General features: G+C 29.6%; 4 protein-coding genes across 11 annotated transcripts; 2 read left to right on the top strand and 2 right to left on the bottom strand.

Annotated features, from left to right (window-relative positions):
* Nucleotides 1-22: 22 nt before the first annotated feature.
* On the top strand, nt 23-1,913 carry LOC122565600 (high affinity copper uptake protein 1-like). 4 transcript variants are annotated; one of them, XM_043721726.1, is made up of 6 exons: nt 23-674; nt 736-862; nt 1,081-1,119; nt 1,209-1,307; nt 1,368-1,485; nt 1,627-1,913. In XM_043721726.1, exons 2-5 carry the CDS (start codon nt 736-738, stop codon nt 1,469-1,471), a joined length of 369 nt encoding a protein of 122 aa, XP_043577661.1. In that variant the 5' UTR covers nt 23-674; the 3' UTR covers nt 1,472-1,485; nt 1,627-1,913. The 4 variants fall into 4 exon arrangements, with proteins under 4 accessions (XP_043577661.1, XP_043577658.1, XP_043577657.1 ...); XM_043721723.1 differs by having other exon boundaries at nt 327-561; nt 736-1,001; nt 1,081-1,307; XM_043721722.1 differs by having other exon boundaries at nt 327-674; nt 736-1,001; nt 1,081-1,307.
* On the bottom strand, nt 1,334-6,402 carry LOC122565596 (E3 ubiquitin-protein ligase RNF14-like). 4 transcript variants are annotated; one of them, XM_043721711.1, is made up of 5 exons: nt 6,163-6,402; nt 2,144-2,422; nt 1,903-2,070; nt 1,580-1,827; nt 1,334-1,466 (listed from the first exon to the last, which is right to left on the bottom strand). In XM_043721711.1, the coding sequence occupies exons 2-4, from the start codon at nt 2,402-2,404 to the stop codon at nt 1,621-1,623; spliced, it is 636 nt and encodes a 211-aa protein (XP_043577646.1). In that variant the 5' UTR covers nt 2,405-2,422; nt 6,163-6,402; the 3' UTR covers nt 1,334-1,466; nt 1,580-1,620. The 4 variants fall into 4 exon arrangements, 3 of the variants coding, with proteins under 3 accessions (XP_043577646.1, XP_043577645.1, XP_043577644.1); XM_043721710.1 differs by lacking the exon at nt 6,163-6,402 and adding an exon at nt 3,170-3,759; XM_043721709.1 differs by lacking the exon at nt 6,163-6,402 and having other exon boundaries at nt 2,144-3,163.
* Nucleotides 3,908-10,472, top strand: LOC122565589 (endoplasmic reticulum chaperone BiP). 2 transcript variants are annotated; one of them, XM_043721693.1, is made up of 12 exons: nt 3,908-3,967; nt 4,200-4,272; nt 4,349-4,477; nt 4,843-4,990; nt 5,048-5,267; nt 5,333-5,565; nt 5,641-5,866; nt 7,582-7,672; nt 7,760-8,180; nt 8,297-8,662; nt 8,749-9,152; nt 9,264-10,472. In XM_043721693.1, the coding sequence occupies exons 3-12, from the start codon at nt 4,356-4,358 to the stop codon at nt 9,916-9,918; spliced, it is 2,886 nt and encodes a 961-aa protein (XP_043577628.1). In that variant the 5' UTR covers nt 3,908-3,967; nt 4,200-4,272; nt 4,349-4,355; the 3' UTR covers nt 9,919-10,472. The 2 variants fall into 2 exon arrangements, with proteins under 2 accessions (XP_043577628.1, XP_043577626.1); XM_043721691.1 differs by lacking the exons at nt 3,908-3,967; nt 4,200-4,272; nt 4,349-4,477; ... (2 more) ...; nt 5,333-5,565; nt 5,641-5,866 and adding an exon at nt 6,741-6,897 and having other exon boundaries at nt 7,529-7,672.
* Nucleotides 9,914-17,906, bottom strand: LOC122565591 (60 kDa SS-A/Ro ribonucleoprotein-like). Its single transcript, XM_043721700.1, has 8 exons — nt 17,616-17,906; nt 16,840-17,047; nt 16,392-16,758; nt 16,100-16,311; nt 15,821-16,026; nt 15,618-15,738; nt 15,136-15,542; nt 9,914-15,062 (listed from the first exon to the last, which is right to left on the bottom strand). The coding sequence occupies exons 2-8, from the start codon at nt 17,032-17,034 to the stop codon at nt 14,930-14,932; spliced, it is 1,641 nt and encodes a 546-aa protein (XP_043577635.1). The 5' UTR covers nt 17,035-17,047; nt 17,616-17,906; the 3' UTR covers nt 9,914-14,929.
* Between the last annotated feature and the right edge of the window lie 425 nt (nt 17,907-18,331).

The raw sequence follows: 18,331 nt of genomic DNA, 5'->3' as shown, positions 1-18,331 counted from the left end.
TTTTTTCTCTACTTCATTGACCAATGAACGATCAATGTATTTCCAATACACTACTTCAGCCGCAAATTTCCTACGCTTTAATTAATACTTAATTAAATAGAATATAGGTGTTAAACCACGCCATTTCTCTGCTCTTCCTTTGGTTCCGATAAGAACTTTGTCCACAATCAAAAAAATTTAAAACCGATACGCGTATTATATTAGTATCACGTGACCTGTTTCCTAGCAACTTTAACAACATAAAATTAATAAATTCACTAGATCTAATATTTTTATACTGCAATTGTATCTCACATTTGATATAGATAGTTATTTATATTCTATTTATATGTATATATATGAGTGTCTATTACTACATTCAAAATTTTATAGTATATTTTGTATATATATTCTTAATACGATATTGGGCGTAACTTGATATTATTATTTGTGATAAATACACAATTAAAATGACAAATGTAATTGTAATTGCGTACCAGCTAAGAGTACTATAACTGCTTATAGAATTTAAGCAGTATTAACTGTAAATAATATACAATTGAGTCATTACTGAACAATTAGGTAAAGCTAGGTGCTATTTAGAATGTAGAGGGCAATTATATTTATAATTCTTATCAGTTTGAATAATTTTCTTAAAATTCACTGCATGTTAAAAGAGAATAAGATTAATTACAGTACGTATAATCTCATAATTATGTTTTTCAATTGTCCTATTAAGTACTAATTTACTTGTAGATGAATATGTGGTTTTGGTTTGGAAACAATTTAGGCAACTTTCTTTTACCAAAGTATAATGTTATTACAACTTCCAGTTTCTTCTGCACCTGCTTAGGTTTATTTGCACTTGCAATATTATACGAGGGTATGAAAGTTTTACAAATTAAATTACATCAAAGTACTTCAACCCTTATACAAAATCAAAGCCCAAGAATATCAGAGAATTCTTGTTTACTGTCTAAAATATCTTCAAGATCTATTAGAAAACATGTTTCTTTACATTGGTATTATATTTTATAAATTATTAAATTATAGAAGCAAATTAATATTACCATAAGTTACTGTTATATATTGTTCTATTAGTATGCAATGGTCTACGTGGAGTTTTCAAGTGTTTCATTGGTTTGTACATACCTTTCTTGGTTATCTTTTAATGTTAGCTATTATGACATATAATGTATACATAAATATTGCTATTGTACTGGGAGGAGGTCTTGGATATTGGATATTTGGGCTAAAACTTATAGAACTGAATGCGGAACGATTTTTTGAAAAACGTACTCTATTAGATTGTGATAAGGAATGTGCTGGTAAGTTTTAAATGTTCTTTAAAATATTAGAAATCTCATAACATTTATAACTATTTTTAGATAACATAGTACATTGCCAGGGAGATGAATTAACAGTCTCTGTTATCACGGAACAGTTTGTAACAGAAGCTACTGTTGAGGTTCATATGCCTAAAGATGCTTGATGATAATAAAAATAGTAGGTTATTGTTTAATAATATGTAAAATATTTTATTTCATAAATATTGTATATATTTCAATTGATCATACAAGAACATTTAAACTGAACTTACCTGTTAATTCTCATTTAATAAAAATATATTCTTTCTTTGTGTTATAGTTCAATATTTTCCTCTTCCAAAAATAAACGTCGATAACAATTATTATTACGAGACAAGAAATGATCATATGGATTTTTTGTAGTAATATGCATTCCACAAAGCCAGCAAAAATAAGCGTGACAATAAGGGCATGTCATTTTATTGCATCCATCAATTTTCTCAACCATAGTTGCACAATTTGGGCATGGCTTAGTATATTTCTGTAAACAAAATTATTACATTATAAAATTGCTACAAATATAAATAGTTTACTATTGTTAAAATTTAATATATACCTTTAAATATTCTTGTGTTAAATGTTCTTCAGCAACTCTTTGTATCTGTTTCCTACCATACTTTGCTTCTAATTGTTTTCTTTGATGTTTACTACCATTTCGATACTCTTCAATAAGTTTTAGTCTGCTATTTGAAGACATAGCACATGCTTCAACCCCATGATATACCTTAAAATATGCATTTAAGTAGTATGTATTTATTATATTGTACTTATCTTTTTTATATTACAAAATCGTATACCTTAAAACAATAAGTACAAAATGTATAGTCACATTTGGTACAAATTCCTAGTGTGTCATCAGAAGTTTTTACTAACGGACATCGACATGAAATTCTAGGACAAAAGATCACATCTTTCATAGTACTTAATGTCACACGTAGTAAAGCTTTTTCATATTGTGAAAATAATTCTGGACAAAGTCTTTTAACTTCATTACTTGTAATATCAACATTGCAGCTTAAATCAGGACAAGTAATACCAGTTACATTATCTTCCTTCATCTTTATAATAATATATTCCTGCACACAATTTTTACAATATATGTGACCGCAATTTTCAAGCTTTATACACTGTCTTCCACAAAATTTATCAAAACATATAATACACTCAAAGTAACTATTTTGAAATTTAATCTCTTCTGTATATTTATTATAACTTAGTAAATATTGTAATGGATCATAACGTAATGTACTGTATATAGCTCTAATATCATTTTGAAATATTGAATTTAGTTTAAAATAATCTGATATGTTATGATATATCATATGCATAAATGAAATATCTAATGTGTCTTTAATGTTCAGAAATTTAAGGACATCATTTCTTAAAAATTCGAACCACAAAAACAATATTTCTTGGCCTCTATTTTCCAGCCATATCTCATCTAATTTCTGACAAATAAAAGATATTTGCCAAGGTGAAAGCCACGAAGAAATAATATAAAAATTTGGTGATCTTTCATTAGGATAATCAACATTAAGTTCTAAGTACATTCTAATAGGTGGCAAATATTTGATAAAATAAAGAGAGAATGAGTGAAAATTTTGTTCATGAACATTTTCGAGTTTTAATAAATCGCCACTGTCATTGACGAACACATTGTAATAGCAGTGTATTATATCTTTTTTGTTATAAGAAAATTCATTATTATTATAAATATTTGAAATTGCTAAGACTTCATCCTCTTGTCGTTGTCGATTACTAATTGTGCAACTTGACATTTTGGAAGTTTTAGGAATTACTTAATAATTGTAGGTTTCACTAACTTTCTTACTTTTGAACTTGAATACACTCATGAATAAAAGAAACTAGAAGTGAACTTCCTTTTTCATAAGCATGTATAACATGTAGCTAGGAAAACATAGATGAAATTATAGAGTGCATAGAATAAAGAGTATAGAGAGTGTATAGAGTGTATAGTATATAGCTCAAGTACAATGAGTAACCAAAATATTCGAACGGCGTGAATTGAATGGGAAAAAATCGAAAACAAGTAAGCCTAAACAGGAAGTTATTGCGAAATTAAGAGTATGTTAAATTAAGAACGCATGAAGAAAAAAAATCGGATAAAGAAGTCACGTCTCTTCTAAACTACAGTAATAATAAAAAGTGAAATAATAAAAAAGTACAACGATAACAACTATTGCAAATAAATCATAATTTGGGCGATAAAAGAAATTAGCACCAAGAGAAGACAAATTGATCAATAGCAATTGCCACATTTTATTATATCTCTTCTATAGACTGTGTAATTTATGGAATAGAGAACTTATGGAATATTACCTATCTTCATTTTGGCGCGTTATTATGAAATAATATTTAGTGTTTCTACGCATATACATATAAGCAATAACTTTTACATTCACAAATAATTATATATAATTAATGTGCAAATAATTATTCAGCAAAATGTTATCACAAACTTTTACAGAAGGACTAAATGTTTTAGTAAGAATTATCACATATCATGATGATGATGGCTTATCATCATGACAATTATTTTGCAATTCATATTACAGTTTTGTTTCCAGAAAAATATATGTACGGTTGAAGGAAAAGTATATGTAAGTTGTTTAACTGTTTTCATTCAATATAGGTATAAGGAATTAAAATTTACGAGACAATGAAGATAGCATAGTGTAATTAATTCTATATTAATATGTTTCTGTCTTTTTATCAAATTACTATAATATAAGATTAGTAAATTAGAATTATAAATTACGATAATATAAGATTAATAAATTAAATATTCATGAATAAAGAATAATAAAGTATACATTGTATAAAATTCGAAAGGATAGAGATACTGCATAATAGCAAAACGATACACGCACAACTGAGATTAAATTGGATCACGAGAAGTAAACAGGTTAGGTTGAAATTTAACCGTTGAATGTTCTATGAAACAGGAATTAATTTAAAATAAATAAAGACTTATTGTACAGGAATAAAATGGTAGAGGTAGAAGCAAAGCATATTCTTCACAGTGGCATTTTTCATCCTGTTTTACGACAATGGCAATCACCAAATGTAGAGATTACGGTTAATGCTCTCATGTATCCAATCTTCATCACGTAAGTGAAATTCATATCTACCGCTTTTATTCATTTACGTATATATGGTAAGCATGTCTATTTATGCTTATTGCTTATAGATTTTTTATGAAATATGTTAATATTTGCATTTTAAAATAACATATGGGAAGTAATAAGTGAAGAAAGAGGTCAAATGTTTCTTGAGGTCAATTTGATATTATTTGACAATAATTTTTTGCTTGTTATATAAGTGTATAAGAAGTAACATTATATTAATTTTAAAAAACATACATAATTGTGCTTTTTTAAAATTTGCACAGGGATATGAAGCAAGGAAACTTTAATGTCTAATTAAAAATTTTATATAATGCTTCATTTTGTATATAGAAGGTGCATATTTACAGGGATGAACAAGATGCTAAAGATCCCATTGCTAGCATGCCAGGTGTTTATCGGTATGGCATTAATCATTTGCGAAAAATGTTACAGCCATTGGTTTCAAAAGGCTTACAATCAATATTATTATTTGGAGTATCAAAACACTTGAAGAAGGTAATCTTTTACATAAAGGATCTAAGTAAAGTAATTAAAAAACAATATCTTTAATAGGATCATATTGGAAGTAATGCAGATAGTGCACAGAATCCCATTATTCAAGCTGTACCATTAATAAGAAAATGGTTTCCAAATCTACTAATAGCATGCGATGTATGCTTATGCTCGTATACTATCCATGGCCATTGTGGAGTTTTAAATGAAGATGGGAGTATAAACAATAAAGCCAGTATTGAGCGAATTTCTGAAGTTGCACTTGCATATGCAAAAGCTGGTAAGATTGTTGTTCTTTTCAAATATATATAAATGATGTTATTTATTATCCATTTGCTTACAAAGGAGCTCAAATTGTGGCACCATCTGATATGATGGATGGAAGGATAAGTGCAATAAAAAAGAAACTAGCATTAGTTGGATTAATGAATAAAGTTGCAATTTTATCTTATGCTGTGAAATTTGCATCAGGATTTTATGGACCTTTTAGAGATGCTTCACAATCTGCACCTAAGTTTGGAGATAGAAAATGTTATCAATTACCTCCAGGAAGTAACGGATTAGCTGCTAGAGCGGCTGTTAGCTTTTATCTTTTCTAAACTTTTAATTTTCTACTAATTTCTAAATATTAGTAAATACATATTTTCCTTTAGGCTAGAGATGTTTCTGAGGGAGCTGATATGCTTATAGTCAAACCAGGTTTACCTTACTTGGATGTTGTTAGACATACAAAAGATGCACATCCAGAGTATCCAATGTTTGTGTATCAGGTTTCAGGAGAATATGCAATGCTTTATCATGGTGCTCAAAATGGTGCAATAAATTTAGAGAATGTTTTAAAAGAAGTTCTTTTATCAATGAGAAGAGCAGGTGCTGATTGTATTATAACATATTTTACGCCATTAATTTTAGATATGTTACAACCAAAAAGTAAATATTAATATCAGTAATTATGTAATTAAATGTTTGAGGACATTGATGCAAGATTAAATATACATGACATATGATATTAATATTTGGTGTGGTAAATAAAGTAAATATGTTTATACATTCTTTTGTTCATTATTTCATAAAATTGACATAAAACCATGAAATGACGACTGATTGTTCCAATGATGATAGAAGAAAAAAAATGATGTACATAGTTAATTGATGTAAAATAGAAGTCCCGTTACCGTTACATTCCATTGCGTAGACACATAAAACGTCGAAACGATTGTTCGTCAAAACAAAGAGTACAGAAAGGAGTCTTTTTTTTTTCTTTAGATATTCAGAATATCATATCAACGGATTATTTTTTCCAATTAATGATGCCTTTAATATGTACATATGTCTCTCTTATAATATCTATACGTAATACATCTTTTTAAAAATATCTAATAAATGTAAATGATAAATCGACAAATAAATGTAGAATGTATAAATACATTTTTATGGACATTTTATGTAAAGAATAATTAGAATGTAGTTAAATATCTATCCATAAAAAAGCAATAAAGACCTTTATATATAACAGACGTTCTAAGCATACAAATATTTTCTTAATATATGATATGACGAGTGAATGAATATGGTTTTCGCGTGTTACATGAATTTCTCTTAGCATTGATTCCTCCAATCATAAAAGTACTCGAAATTTCCAGAAGTACGGTACCGTTGTGACGTGGGCCTATCGATAGCAGCCAACTGTATGTAGTTCAACCAACCAGCATGTGCCTTTCCTTTAGTACGGATGCTTTGAGACCAATCAACGTAGGCCACGACGTATTCAGCTTGTTAATATCCCGGTACTGAGATAGGTCTGTAGTCAGTCATTCCTGGTTATTCGTGTTGTTCGGAAATTTTGTGCTGAGAATAACCGAGCTTTTTACTTACAAAAAGGAGAAAGAGGCGCACGTATATTTAATCTGGTAAGTAGCAAATATAGCCAAATATTATTTAGATAAATATAAATATTAATAAATCAAAAACGGTGTTACGTTTTAGACTTCATAGTACCCTAAGAACACTTCATTATCTGCCACGTCTTGTTATAAAATATTGCAGTTTATTTTTTTATATCTTATTCTTAGTGAAAGAATTCCTTCATAAATTTCTTTAAAACGCATAAAGTATTATTACAACGTTAACTTCAATTACTAACAGAATGTAAAAGAACGTATTTTAAATGCCTTACAATTATAATGTACCATACAATAGCCAGCGGAATATGTTTGCCGAAATGAAACGTTATACGAATTAATGATCTTACTCGTGATTTATTATTCCCGTTAACTACATTTACAAATAATGATGCTATTACCTAATATTGCTTAAATTTTTATATAGTGCTTACTTTTTTATTGCATTAATTTTATGCGATAATTTTTTATACTTTATACGTCGGTACTAGAATTTTCTATGTACCAACAATTCATGTGCTTTGTCATATTTTTTAATAATTAAACGCAAACTTGCAAGGTTATATCAAAATACTACATATTAAATAATTTTATGCATTTAAAGAGTACAAATTTCAGGAATTGTATATTTCTTTTACAGAAGAGCATTTATATGAAGAAACATGAAGGGAGTTAAAGCTCTATTTTTCCTAGGCTTAGTAACTTTTGTTTTTACAAAAGAAGAGAAACAAAAGGAAGATATTGGGACCGTCATTGGAATTGACTTAGGCACAACATATTCTTGGTAATTAAGTTTAAATAACACTTAATAGTGACATATGTATATATAGATGTTTAATGGAAAAGTTTATTGAGGAATGAATTATTTCAGTGTTGGAGTTTATAAAAATGGAAGGGCAGAGATTATAGCCAATGATCAAGGAAACAGAATTACACCTTCCTATGTGGCATTTACTGCTGATGGTGAACGTTTAATTGGAGATGCTGCAAAGAACCAACTGACCACAAATCCTGAGAATACAGTTTTTGATGCCAAACGATTAATTGGTAGAGAATGGTCAGATCCTACTGTACAACGTGATATCAAGTTCTTTCCATTTAAAGTAATTGAGAAAAATAGCAAGCCACATATAAGAATGGCGATTAATGGTGAGGAAAAAGTGTTCGCACCTGAAGAAATCTCTGCTATGGTACTTGGTAAAATGAAGGAGACAGCAGAAGCATACTTAGGCAAAAAAGTTACTCATGCTGTTGTTACCGTACCAGCTTATTTTAACGATGCCCAGAGACAGGTAAATATGAAATATATAGTTCAGAGAACAAATCATTAGAATATTAGTGATTAAATATGTATTAAAATAAGTACTAAACTAGTACTACAAGTAAATAAGTGATTATTTTTATTTAGGCTACTAAAGATGCAGGCACTATTTCTGGACTTGTCGTTATGAGAATCATCAATGAACCTACAGCTGCTGCAATTGCTTATGGTTTGGATAAGAAAGATGGAGAAAAGAACGTGTTAGTTTTCGACTTGGGTGGTGGTACCTTTGACGTCAGTTTGCTTACAATTGATAATGGAGTGTTTGAGGTTGTTGCAACAAACGGTGACACTCATTTAGGTGGTGAGGACTTTGATCAACGTGTAATGGATCACTTTACCAAACTGTATAAGAAGAAAAAAGGCAAAGATATTCGCAAGGATAGTAGAGCTTTACAAAAATTGCGTCGTGAAGTTGAGAAAGCTAAAAGAGCACTCAGTGTTAGCCACCAGGTATGTTTCACTGTAATTTGCTCGAAAATGATTTAGTAATATCTATGAATAATATTTGTATAACTTATATCTTTATCTTGTCATAGGTGAGGATCGAAATTGAATCATTCTTCGAAGGTGAAGACTTCTCCGAGACCTTAACACGTGCCAAATTTGAGGAGTTGAACATGGATCTTTTCCGTAGTACCTTGAAACCTGTACAAAAAGTTCTAGAAGATTCCGACATGAATAAGAAAGATGTAGATGAAATTGTACTCGTTGGAGGTTCAACTAGAATTCCCAAAGTTCAACAATTAGTTAAGGAATTCTTTGGCGGCAAAGAGCCGTCACGGGGTATTAATCCTGACGAGGCCGTCGCGTATGGTGCTGCTGTACAAGCTGGTGTCCTTTCTGGAGAGCAAGATACAGATGCTATTGTACTTCTAGATGTCAACCCACTTACTATGGGTATTGAAACTGTTGGAGGTGTGATGACTAAACTCATTCCAAGGTAAGAAAATATTCACTATCTTTTATGTTTATGTTTATGTATATAAATAATTTTATTTGTTTGCATAATTTTATTGTTTGTATAAAAAATGTATTTTTTATTTGTTTACAGGAATACCGTGATTCCGACCAAGAAATCGCAAATCTTCTCTACTGCGTCTGATAATCAACATACAGTAACTATCCAAGTATACGAAGGTGAACGTCCAATGACAAAAGACAACCATCTTCTGGGTAAATTCGATCTTACTGGCATCCCACCAGCACCAAGGGGTATACCACAAATTGAAGTTACCTTTGAAATCGATGCTAATGGTATTCTACAAGTATCTGCAGAAGACAAGGGAACTGGAAATCGGGAAAAGATTGTTATTACCAATGACCAAAACCGTCTTACTCCCGATGACATAGAAAGGATGATAAAGGATGCCGAGAAATTTGCAGATGACGACAAAAAATTAAAAGAACGAGTAGAAGCACGAAATGAACTCGAATCTTATGCATATTCTTTGAAAAATCAATTAGCTGATAAGGAGAAACTTGGCTCAAAAGTTAGCGATTCCGACAAGGCCAAAATGGAGGAAGCTATCGAAGAAAAAATTAAATGGTTAGAAGAGAATCCAGATACTGATCCAGAAGAATATAAGAAACAAAAGAAAGAACTTACGGATATTGTTCAGCCCATTATTGCCAAATTGTATCAGGGTGCAGGTGGTGGAGTTCCACCAACCGGAGGAGATGAAGAAGATCTGAAAGATGAGCTTTAACTAAAATATGATCAGTACTTGTATTCGTCCTAATTTAGACTGAATTAATACAGTCTCATGCAAATGTTGCAGAGATTAATACGTCGTTGATATGTCGAGTATAAAAGACTGATCGACGAACGTTTGTTATCCATTAAGTTACATCAGAAGTAAACAATACATGACTGTGGAGATCAATCTATGTATTGTACTATAGCGTATTTGTCATAACAGTCATGATTTTAATCTTCTCGATAAAAAAACATATATCTAATTGAAGGAACTTTATTACTGAGAGTAGCTTCACTAGTTTCCACATAAGATACTGCGCGTTAATTTATTTTAATTAATTGTTTTGTATGTTTCATTACATATAATGGAATAAGCAGTTGTGTAATTCGCGTTACAGGTTTTGCAATGTGCTGTGTGAGGACTGAGTGAATGTGCAAGCGTGTATGACTTGCGCCTATTACTGCCTGTAGATAAACTATATCGTACTATGTACAATATAGCTGTTCTGTGTGAATGAATGTCATATGTATCAGTATCACGGAAATAAACATTTTTTCAGTAAATTACAATAAAAGTACTCTTCTCAGTTATAATATACTGGGTATTTGAAAAGAAATAATATATAGAAATAGATTTGGAACAAATTTTATTTGAAGATATGATTTAATATTATAACAAAAACAATTGAAAATTCACAGATAGGATTAATTTTCTATAGTTTTAATTATCTATTGTGTTTAATCGAAATATAATATTAGCAGATGTAATAATAGTAATATAATATACTCTTTCGTATAATTTTTTAATATTTTTGCTTATTAAAGCAATTCAGTCACTAAATACTTTTTTTCACATACAGATTTAGGTACAAAAATAACGTCGAAATCCCGTAACAACCATTTTCTGTAGTGAAATATTCTGTGGTAAATTTCCTATGACTTCTTTTTACAGTATAGATTTTGGTTTTATAATTTAGAAAAGTAACTATATTAGATACAAGATTAAAAAGTAATAATACTATTGTCGATTAACGAACGCAATCACGCAAAGTAAAGGACGTCATATCTCGCATAATAATTGATTAGCACAAAAACATATTATCGTACATTAGCGATGATATTTCTTTTACGAATACAATAGATATAGATCGAAATGAGTAAAACCATTTATGAATGCAATAGATATCGAGATGAATAATAAATAACTGATAACTATACATATTAAAAATACTTAAAATGAATGTCTACTTTGCAAGTTTAGAGTACTTTTCCCTTTAATAAAAACAGTAAGGCCGAAAAGTAGGCATTTTCGGAGGCATAATTAGTGCAACCCAATTGTGAATCCGTCGTCGATATATTCAAAATATATACGAGGTATTTTTTAATTCTTTTTGTACAATCGTAACACTTAACAGTTTTTTTGGCATTGCTTAAAAAGGTTTATATGTGATAGATGGTGAGCACTTTTCTCACGGATCATCGGAGGGTAGTACACTAAAAATGCAGGTACAATAAGTTTTTCTTTTCTTTTTTGAATCTTATTAATCCTAAGGAACATGTCATTACATGTATAAGTCGAGACTCCGATAATTAATCAACAGTATGTTCGTGTGTAAAATATTTATATGAATATATATTCATGAAATGAATAATTTGTGCTTCCTGATGAAAATTAAATATCTCAGATCGAAATACCAGATAATTTCTTATAAGGAAGCCAACTCTTTTGTTTCAACTTGCTTTATCTTTTTATGCATTACGTACATCATTCATTAGGAAATGTAAAATTTTTATTTCTCCTTTTTTTCTTACGGTAAATATTCTTTTTTCTTCTTAACTAGCATGAACACATTGAATATATTGTTTTTCATATTTCCATAGGTAGAACAGTACAACCTGAACTGTTGGGTGGACTTTAAAAGAAAAGCGCACGTGTACAGTATCTTTCCAGGTGGATCTGTTTTTGCATTGCGGTAGTTTTTATGTTTTTTTTCTTTTTTTTTTTCTTTTTAACATTCCGTTTTTAACATCGGACGTATTCTTACGATAGACAATGAACATGCCTAATTTAAGCTATACGATCGAAAAGAAATTTTCTTCATAATTTCATCGAAAGCATTAAAAAATCTAAAAGTATATACTTTCTTTATGATTAATGATTCCAATATTGATGATCATTACGTTTTAATACCATTGCCAAGTCAATTAAAGATCGTAAAACATAAAATACGCAATAAAAATGGCAGTAGTAAAATGACAGTGACACAATACATAGTTAATGATTATTTTTAAATTTATATGTTTCTCTTCGATCGTTAAATAAAAACATGTATGTTAAACTACTTTGCATGATGTAAACGAATAAAGTAAGCTACAAGTATAGATGTAGCATATATTCAATTACTCTTAATGAGTAAATAATAACTAGATGCGCGACTATTAAAATATTTTTTCGCCTATCTTTCGTAATGTTTTTTATGAAAAAAATTAATTTCCTCCCTTTTATGAGACGACAAAATTTAACCGCTTAACACTTAGCCAACCGAATGGGCAGATCTCCCCACATTAAAGTAAATCGCTACACGGCCGATCGGGGATCTCCCATTTAGACCATAGGAACGTTCTTTTAGGAGCGTTCTTTTTTTTTTTTTTATTATTATCAGTAATTGTTTACATGGAATTGTTTCCAAGTAATTGGACTTTTTCAGCTTTTATAAAGTACGGTATATAAAAAAATACACCAATTTAGTGGTGTTGACTTGTCCGAGCACGGTGAGAAACGTATAGTTCGTATATAGTGGCACACGCGGTTGACTAAGTGTTAACGCTTTATATAAATAATCTTCCAAATGCAATATAAAACTTCATAAATGTCTATTACAAAAAATTTATCTAAAAATATTATTATTCTTAATAACTTATAATTTTTAGATAGTCCTCTAATGCGTCGCGCAACTAAGGCTGAAGATTACAGAATGAACTTCATTCGGAAAAATTTAACTTCTCATACAATAATTGTTTTCGGTATTACAAACATAATTCTGTTTAAATCTTACTTTTTCTCTTTGAAGAAACTATAATGTTCTTATACTTTGCATTAAAATTAATAATATGTAATTAACGTCGATCTATGAATTACCAAGTAGGCTGGAAAGAACACGTGAATATTTAAGCACTTAATTTAAATGTTTGTCAGACCTGAGAATCCATCCACGCTGTACTTTTTAGCAACATTTCTTAAGAAGAGTTTGCTTCTCACTTTGGAAACCAAAGGATCCCACGAGGGTAATTCAAGGATCGAAATAGAAACGGAGGTATCTCTCGATACTGCCACATTTTTTAACAAAAACTGATGTGCTAATAGATATAGATACTAATCAACAAATGAAGCAGATACATGGTGCGCCTCTGGTTACATTTACTTACTTTTTCACCTAGTTTGAACAATAACAATGTACTCTGTATCACAGTATTATATTAGTAGTGTATTTAGTATTTGTCGCATTTACTTTGGATATGGCAAATATGAAATATAACAGTAAAATTATACTAATGTAAATCTATATTCTTTGGGGCTAAATGCATATCACAGTGGGAAAATTTTCAACATTTCTATCATTTTTTTTTAAATTCTTATTGGAATTTCCAGAAGCACACCAGTCTTCAATAATGTATCATCTTAAAAATCACGTTACATCTATATATCTTATTAAAGATATTACAGAAAGCTTTACCGCCAACCAGTGGAAATAAGCAGGCAATATTAAAGTAAAAGTATCTTTTACCATTAGTTAAAAATGCACCTTAGGTTATTTAAGATACTTATTTTGTATCTAATATGCAGTCTTATCCTAATTTTTTTTAGCTGTGCAACTAATTTTATCAAATGGAAAGCGATAAATTAGTAAACATGTACCTGTTTTCTAAATGATACAAGATGGTCCATGGCGTTTCAAACATTTTCATTTATCTAATCAAGTTGTTGATCACAGGTGTATCACATTCATTTGCTTGTCAATTATTAATTCATTTATCACTGTATCGTTCTTTTAAATAAATATTTACAAAATTTGTTGGATCACTCTCTAGAGACAAATAAAATTAATATCAAAAGTTACACAGCTCACCCTAAACACTAAAAACATGCAGTAAATATTTAGTAATGTTTAGTAATGTGTTAGTATTAACATGAGATAACTATAGGATTAGGAGTTAGTAATGAAAAATAATTAAGTGCCGAATCGTCCTTCCTTTCATCATATAAAACCTAACCCCTTAACCTGCAACATCGTGGTAGACTCGTAGTACGTCCTTCGGCCCAAACATGAAGAACACGTGCGAGAAACGTGGTACGTCCTTCGGGCAACATGCGACAAACTTTTTTTTTTTCTCTTGACTGCATTCGCAACTTAAATCATAGGGAAAGGGGTTAAACAAACAAAGGAGAAATGTACATTAAATGTATAAGTATAGTTTTGTACTAAAATGATTGATGTGAATTGTCAATATTGATATTTCAGAACGGAAAGAATTCGTTTAGACTAAATAATTTTTTCGGCATTCTAAGATAAATTGTTTTTGCATTCTATTTAAATGTGTCCTTTTGAATAGTCAAACATTATCACTTATTAATAATCTCCTTCGTTTTAATAGCAGAATTTCAATAAACGAAAAAGTTTAAGTCTCATTTTTTTACCAGTTTTTGTGGTACTTAAAAATATGCAAAAGTTGCACGTTGATAGTGATTTTAAGTTTAATTTCAATTATTTTATATGCCCAACTAGTGCATGCTCTGACTACTATATAAGTATCAGACTAGCAACATTTATAGATTATTGGGAACTATTTTACGAGTCTGATTTGTAGTAATCTAACTATTTTGAAGTATTTCTTAATTGATGAACTCACAAAAATTATTTTAGACTTATCTGTTTAAAAATCGAATTAATGTCATTTTCAAAGCGTAATAATTGATTAGCTAGTACTGCTTGCCAAAGAAGAAATTGTTATGCATGCAGTGACTAAAATAGAGATTTTGCAAAAGCCTGTATAACTACAGGAACACTAGCATCAAAGCCGTTAATTGTCAAAACATTTTTGTCACTCTTCTGCTTGCGATAAGTCGACGAAGAGCACACAGCACAATTTATTAATCTGAAAAGAATTAAATAATGTACAATATGTTCATATGATAATTTTTGCGAGAAAATAATTTAGAAAGACATACTTTGTATTCGTAAGTTTGAGTTTTGTTTTATATGCTTCAAGAGCTTTTTCAGATGTATCAAATTTCTCAAATATTTGATCTACAATGTTAATAAATACGTCGTATTTATGGTTTTGGTGAGCAGCCCATGATATTGGTTTAGCCAAATTTATGTTTCCACCAGGCATTTGTTGTAATTTTTTCATAGCTTGACCAAAGGAAGCCGTTTTATCAATGTTCATAACATGAATTCCAAGATTCTTAAACGTGACAATGGTGACGCTCTTCTCACTACGAAGAAGTGCAAGTGCAATCATGCACGCTGCTTCTGCACCATTCACATTACCGCTACGCCAAGTATTTGTTTCCAACATTGCTTTATTCGTATTGATCGTCACCATATAACGTAAACCAGTTGGTTGAATATGCTAGATAAAAATAATTAACATAGTAAATAAATAAATATATGGATGCTTTATGAGCATTTTTTAATTTATACTTACAAGGAAGGAAATATTCAACATTTTGTAAAGGGCATCAATGATTTTAGAATTTGGTTTAGACGGAACTGGTGATGGTTTATCAATTTGTTCTTTGATTTTTCTCTTTTCGTACGTTAATGGTCTTCAAAAGTTACATATTAGATAATATTAATAAAATATAAAAGAAGAACACACATTGGAAATTATTTTATTTTATGACTTACTTTCCAGAATTTTCATAATCTCTTATTGTAACTAATACTAAAGCTGGATGAACCTTATCTCGGGCAATATTTTCTTCATTAGTGATTTGATCTATTATTTTGGAAACTGTTGGCGAGGTTGGTTTCAGTAATTTAAGATTGTGTATTCTTTGTAGATTGGTTAAAAGCATGACTAAATTCATCGATGGTATTAGTGCATTCCAAACCTACATATTATTCATAATTATAAACCAAGTGTATCTTATTTTCTAAAGAATTATAGTTGTCTTTTAATCATACCTCTTTAGATTTCAGCAAGTGTCCGGGTACATGATCTAATGTTAGTTTGTACATCTCCAAAAGACCTGCTGCACGTACTTCATCCGTACAGTGTTTAAAGTCTTCGACATGTTCAATATAATCTAGAATTTCTTTAAGTGTGGGATCTTCTGCACGCAATTTTTTCACTTCTTCTAAACCATGTATTACATATCTAAGGACCATTCCTCCCCCTATTTAGCAGCGTACTGTTTAGTTAAAATTATGTTTACTTATATATGATTAATAAATAGCAAATAAATTAGACAAATACCAGGATTAATAGGTACGGGATGAGATAATTTTATGATATCTTTATGCTTCCAACCATATCTGCCTTTATATCTTGTAACACACTTTGCTAATTCCATTGGTGTTTTTGATAAATACCAGTTATTTACAGCTTTTCTTAAACCTTGACCCCATCCATGTTTTGAACTACCAGTTGCGTCAAGTTCTTTTTTTTTACTTATTTGAGAAGCAAATTTTATGAACAAAATGAAATGCTGTGGTGATATACAAATTTTGTTTAAAACTGCATATGCTGCATGACGTAAGCTTTCACTTTTCATCTGTCTACAGCAAACAGCAAGAGCAAATACCAATGTTTCTGGATTAGGGACAAGATTACTTTCAAATGCCTGTAAAAGATAAAATGTTTCAAATCGTTATCATAAATTAATTATATATAATTGATTTTAATATTTATCATGAGATCTTACCTTTGTGATAATTTCAATTGGTACTAATTGTTTCTCTGTATTTTCAGCCAATTCTTCAATAGACAGGACATTTTTAGCCAGAAAATAATTATGAACAAACCAGTTTCCAGGTTGATAATCAGGATATTCTTTACCAACATAAAGGAATTGTGATAATCGTACTTCAGGATCATTTGAATCCAAATCTACCGCCATTTCTTACACAATACTATAAAGAATAATTTATAAATTTAGAGAGTATGTCAAATAAGAATTTCTTTTTATTTTACTTATACAAAAGCTTTTTTTAATTATATAGGTTGAATTTATTCCTGTATATTTAGTTACATAACAATAATCCATTAACAAAATATAGAGAAATATATATAATTGACAATTAGCAATAACCGTATATTTTTTTAAAATCGATGTTCAAGTAACTTTATTAAAGTGTATTAGAAATGTAATTTTGAATACCATATATTTACAACTTTATTTAATCATGTATGTTTGTAAGCGTGTATATGTATGAACGATCCTTTTTAACTTTGACTCAAGTATTAGTAATTGTTTATAAGAAACTTGTAGAAGGAGCTAATTTTCATACACATACAGTGTATGATAGGACATAGTAACAGGTATCACTGAATGACCTGATAAGGTAACATAAAAATACGGGATATGCCATTACAATAGTGCATGCTTGGCTTCATAAATCATAAAGGTACAATACTTGTACGGTTGCAAAAAATTTGATAAACTTTTAAATGTCATTATGTACATTCAATCCTTATTACCTTGTGTTAATGGAAAGAGTAACAACCGAAAACACAACCATACAGTACGACGTTTTATGACGTACAAGAATGTACTGACGGAAGAAGTTATATGGTCCGAGTAGAACCTGGTTCAAGTGCAAAGCACGAAAGCTCATTGACCCTCAGAAAACAGTAAATATGTTAACGAAATAGAATTTTTTATATAATAAAAAACAAGATTCTTCTTCTAAACATTTTGTCTACTATATGCATTTGTTTTTTTCTTTATCAAAATTTGATGAATTTTTAAGTATTTTTCAAAAGATCTCTTTTACCGTAATATATGAGACAATAGTGAATATTCGTTGCATGCGCACGCATTAAATTTTTCTTTAGTTACTAGTTTTTAAAATTACAGGTTTAAGATAGTTGAATAAAAAAGAAAAATGAAAACGTTTTCATACATTTCTCATTTATTTGTTTTCAACATTTTGATTTTTTTTTTAAATTTGTTAAATGATACCTAGGAGGAAATTTCCTCTTTGATGATACCTTATTATAGCACTGTATTATAACTTGTGATCAAGATTCTAAATAATTACATATTTCGTTTTCTTTTGAATGATGTGTGGTTTTTGTAATGTGTGAAATATTGTTGATTCATTATTTTGCTAACAATTTTTTTTAGTAAACATTACAATTATTTAAAATAAAATAGTAATTTTATTATACTCGTACAATATTATAATAGTTCA

Source organism: Bombus pyrosoma, linkage group LG3, assembly GCF_014825855.1.
Source record: "Bombus pyrosoma isolate SC7728 linkage group LG3, ASM1482585v1, whole genome shotgun sequence".
Taxonomy (NCBI): Eukaryota; Metazoa; Arthropoda; class Insecta; order Hymenoptera; family Apidae; genus Bombus; species Bombus pyrosoma.
This window is presented reverse-complemented; position numbering and strand designations above follow the sequence as displayed.

What these genes read in the sequence shown, in the direction of transcription:
- LOC122565600 (XM_043721723.1), top strand. Translation starts at nt 736, where the DNA reads ATGAATATGTGGTTTTGGTTTGGAAACAATTTAGGCAACTTTCTTTTA. An exon ending in AAACATGTTTCTTTACATTG is followed by an intron (nt 1,002 to 1,080) that starts GTATTATATTTT and finishes TTGTTCTATTAG; the next exon opens with TATGCAATGGTCTACGTGGA. An exon ending in TTGTGATAAGGAATGTGCTG is followed by an intron (nt 1,308 to 1,367) that starts GTAAGTTTTAAA and finishes AACTATTTTTAG; the next exon opens with ATAACATAGTACATTGCCAG.
- LOC122565596 (XM_043721709.1), bottom strand. Translation starts at nt 3,124, where the DNA reads ATGTCAAGTTGCACAATTAGTAATCGACAACGACAAGAGGATGAAGTC. An exon ending in TTTGTACTTATTGTTTTAAG is followed by an intron (nt 2,071 to 2,143) that starts GTATACGATTTT and finishes GCATATTTTAAG; the next exon opens with GTATATCATGGGGTTGAAGC. An exon ending in TAACACAAGAATATTTAAAG is followed by an intron (nt 1,828 to 1,902) that starts GTATATATTAAA and finishes TTTTGTTTACAG; the next exon opens with AAATATACTAAGCCATGCCC.
- LOC122565589 (XM_043721693.1), top strand. Translation starts at nt 4,356, where the DNA reads ATGGTAGAGGTAGAAGCAAAGCATATTCTTCACAGTGGCATTTTTCAT. An exon ending in CACTCAGTGTTAGCCACCAG is followed by an intron (nt 8,663 to 8,748) that starts GTATGTTTCACT and finishes ATCTTGTCATAG; the next exon opens with GTGAGGATCGAAATTGAATC. An exon ending in ATGACTAAACTCATTCCAAG is followed by an intron (nt 9,153 to 9,263) that starts GTAAGAAAATAT and finishes ATTTGTTTACAG; the next exon opens with GAATACCGTGATTCCGACCA.
- LOC122565591 (XM_043721700.1), bottom strand. Translation starts at nt 17,034, where the DNA reads ATGGCGGTAGATTTGGATTCAAATGATCCTGAAGTACGATTATCACAA. An exon ending in TCCCGTACCTATTAATCCTG is followed by an intron (nt 16,312 to 16,391) that starts GTATTTGTCTAA and finishes GCTGCTAAATAG; the next exon opens with GGGGAGGAATGGTCCTTAGA. An exon ending in ACTTGCTGAAATCTAAAGAG is followed by an intron (nt 16,027 to 16,099) that starts GTATGATTAAAA and finishes AATAATATGTAG; the next exon opens with GTTTGGAATGCACTAATACC.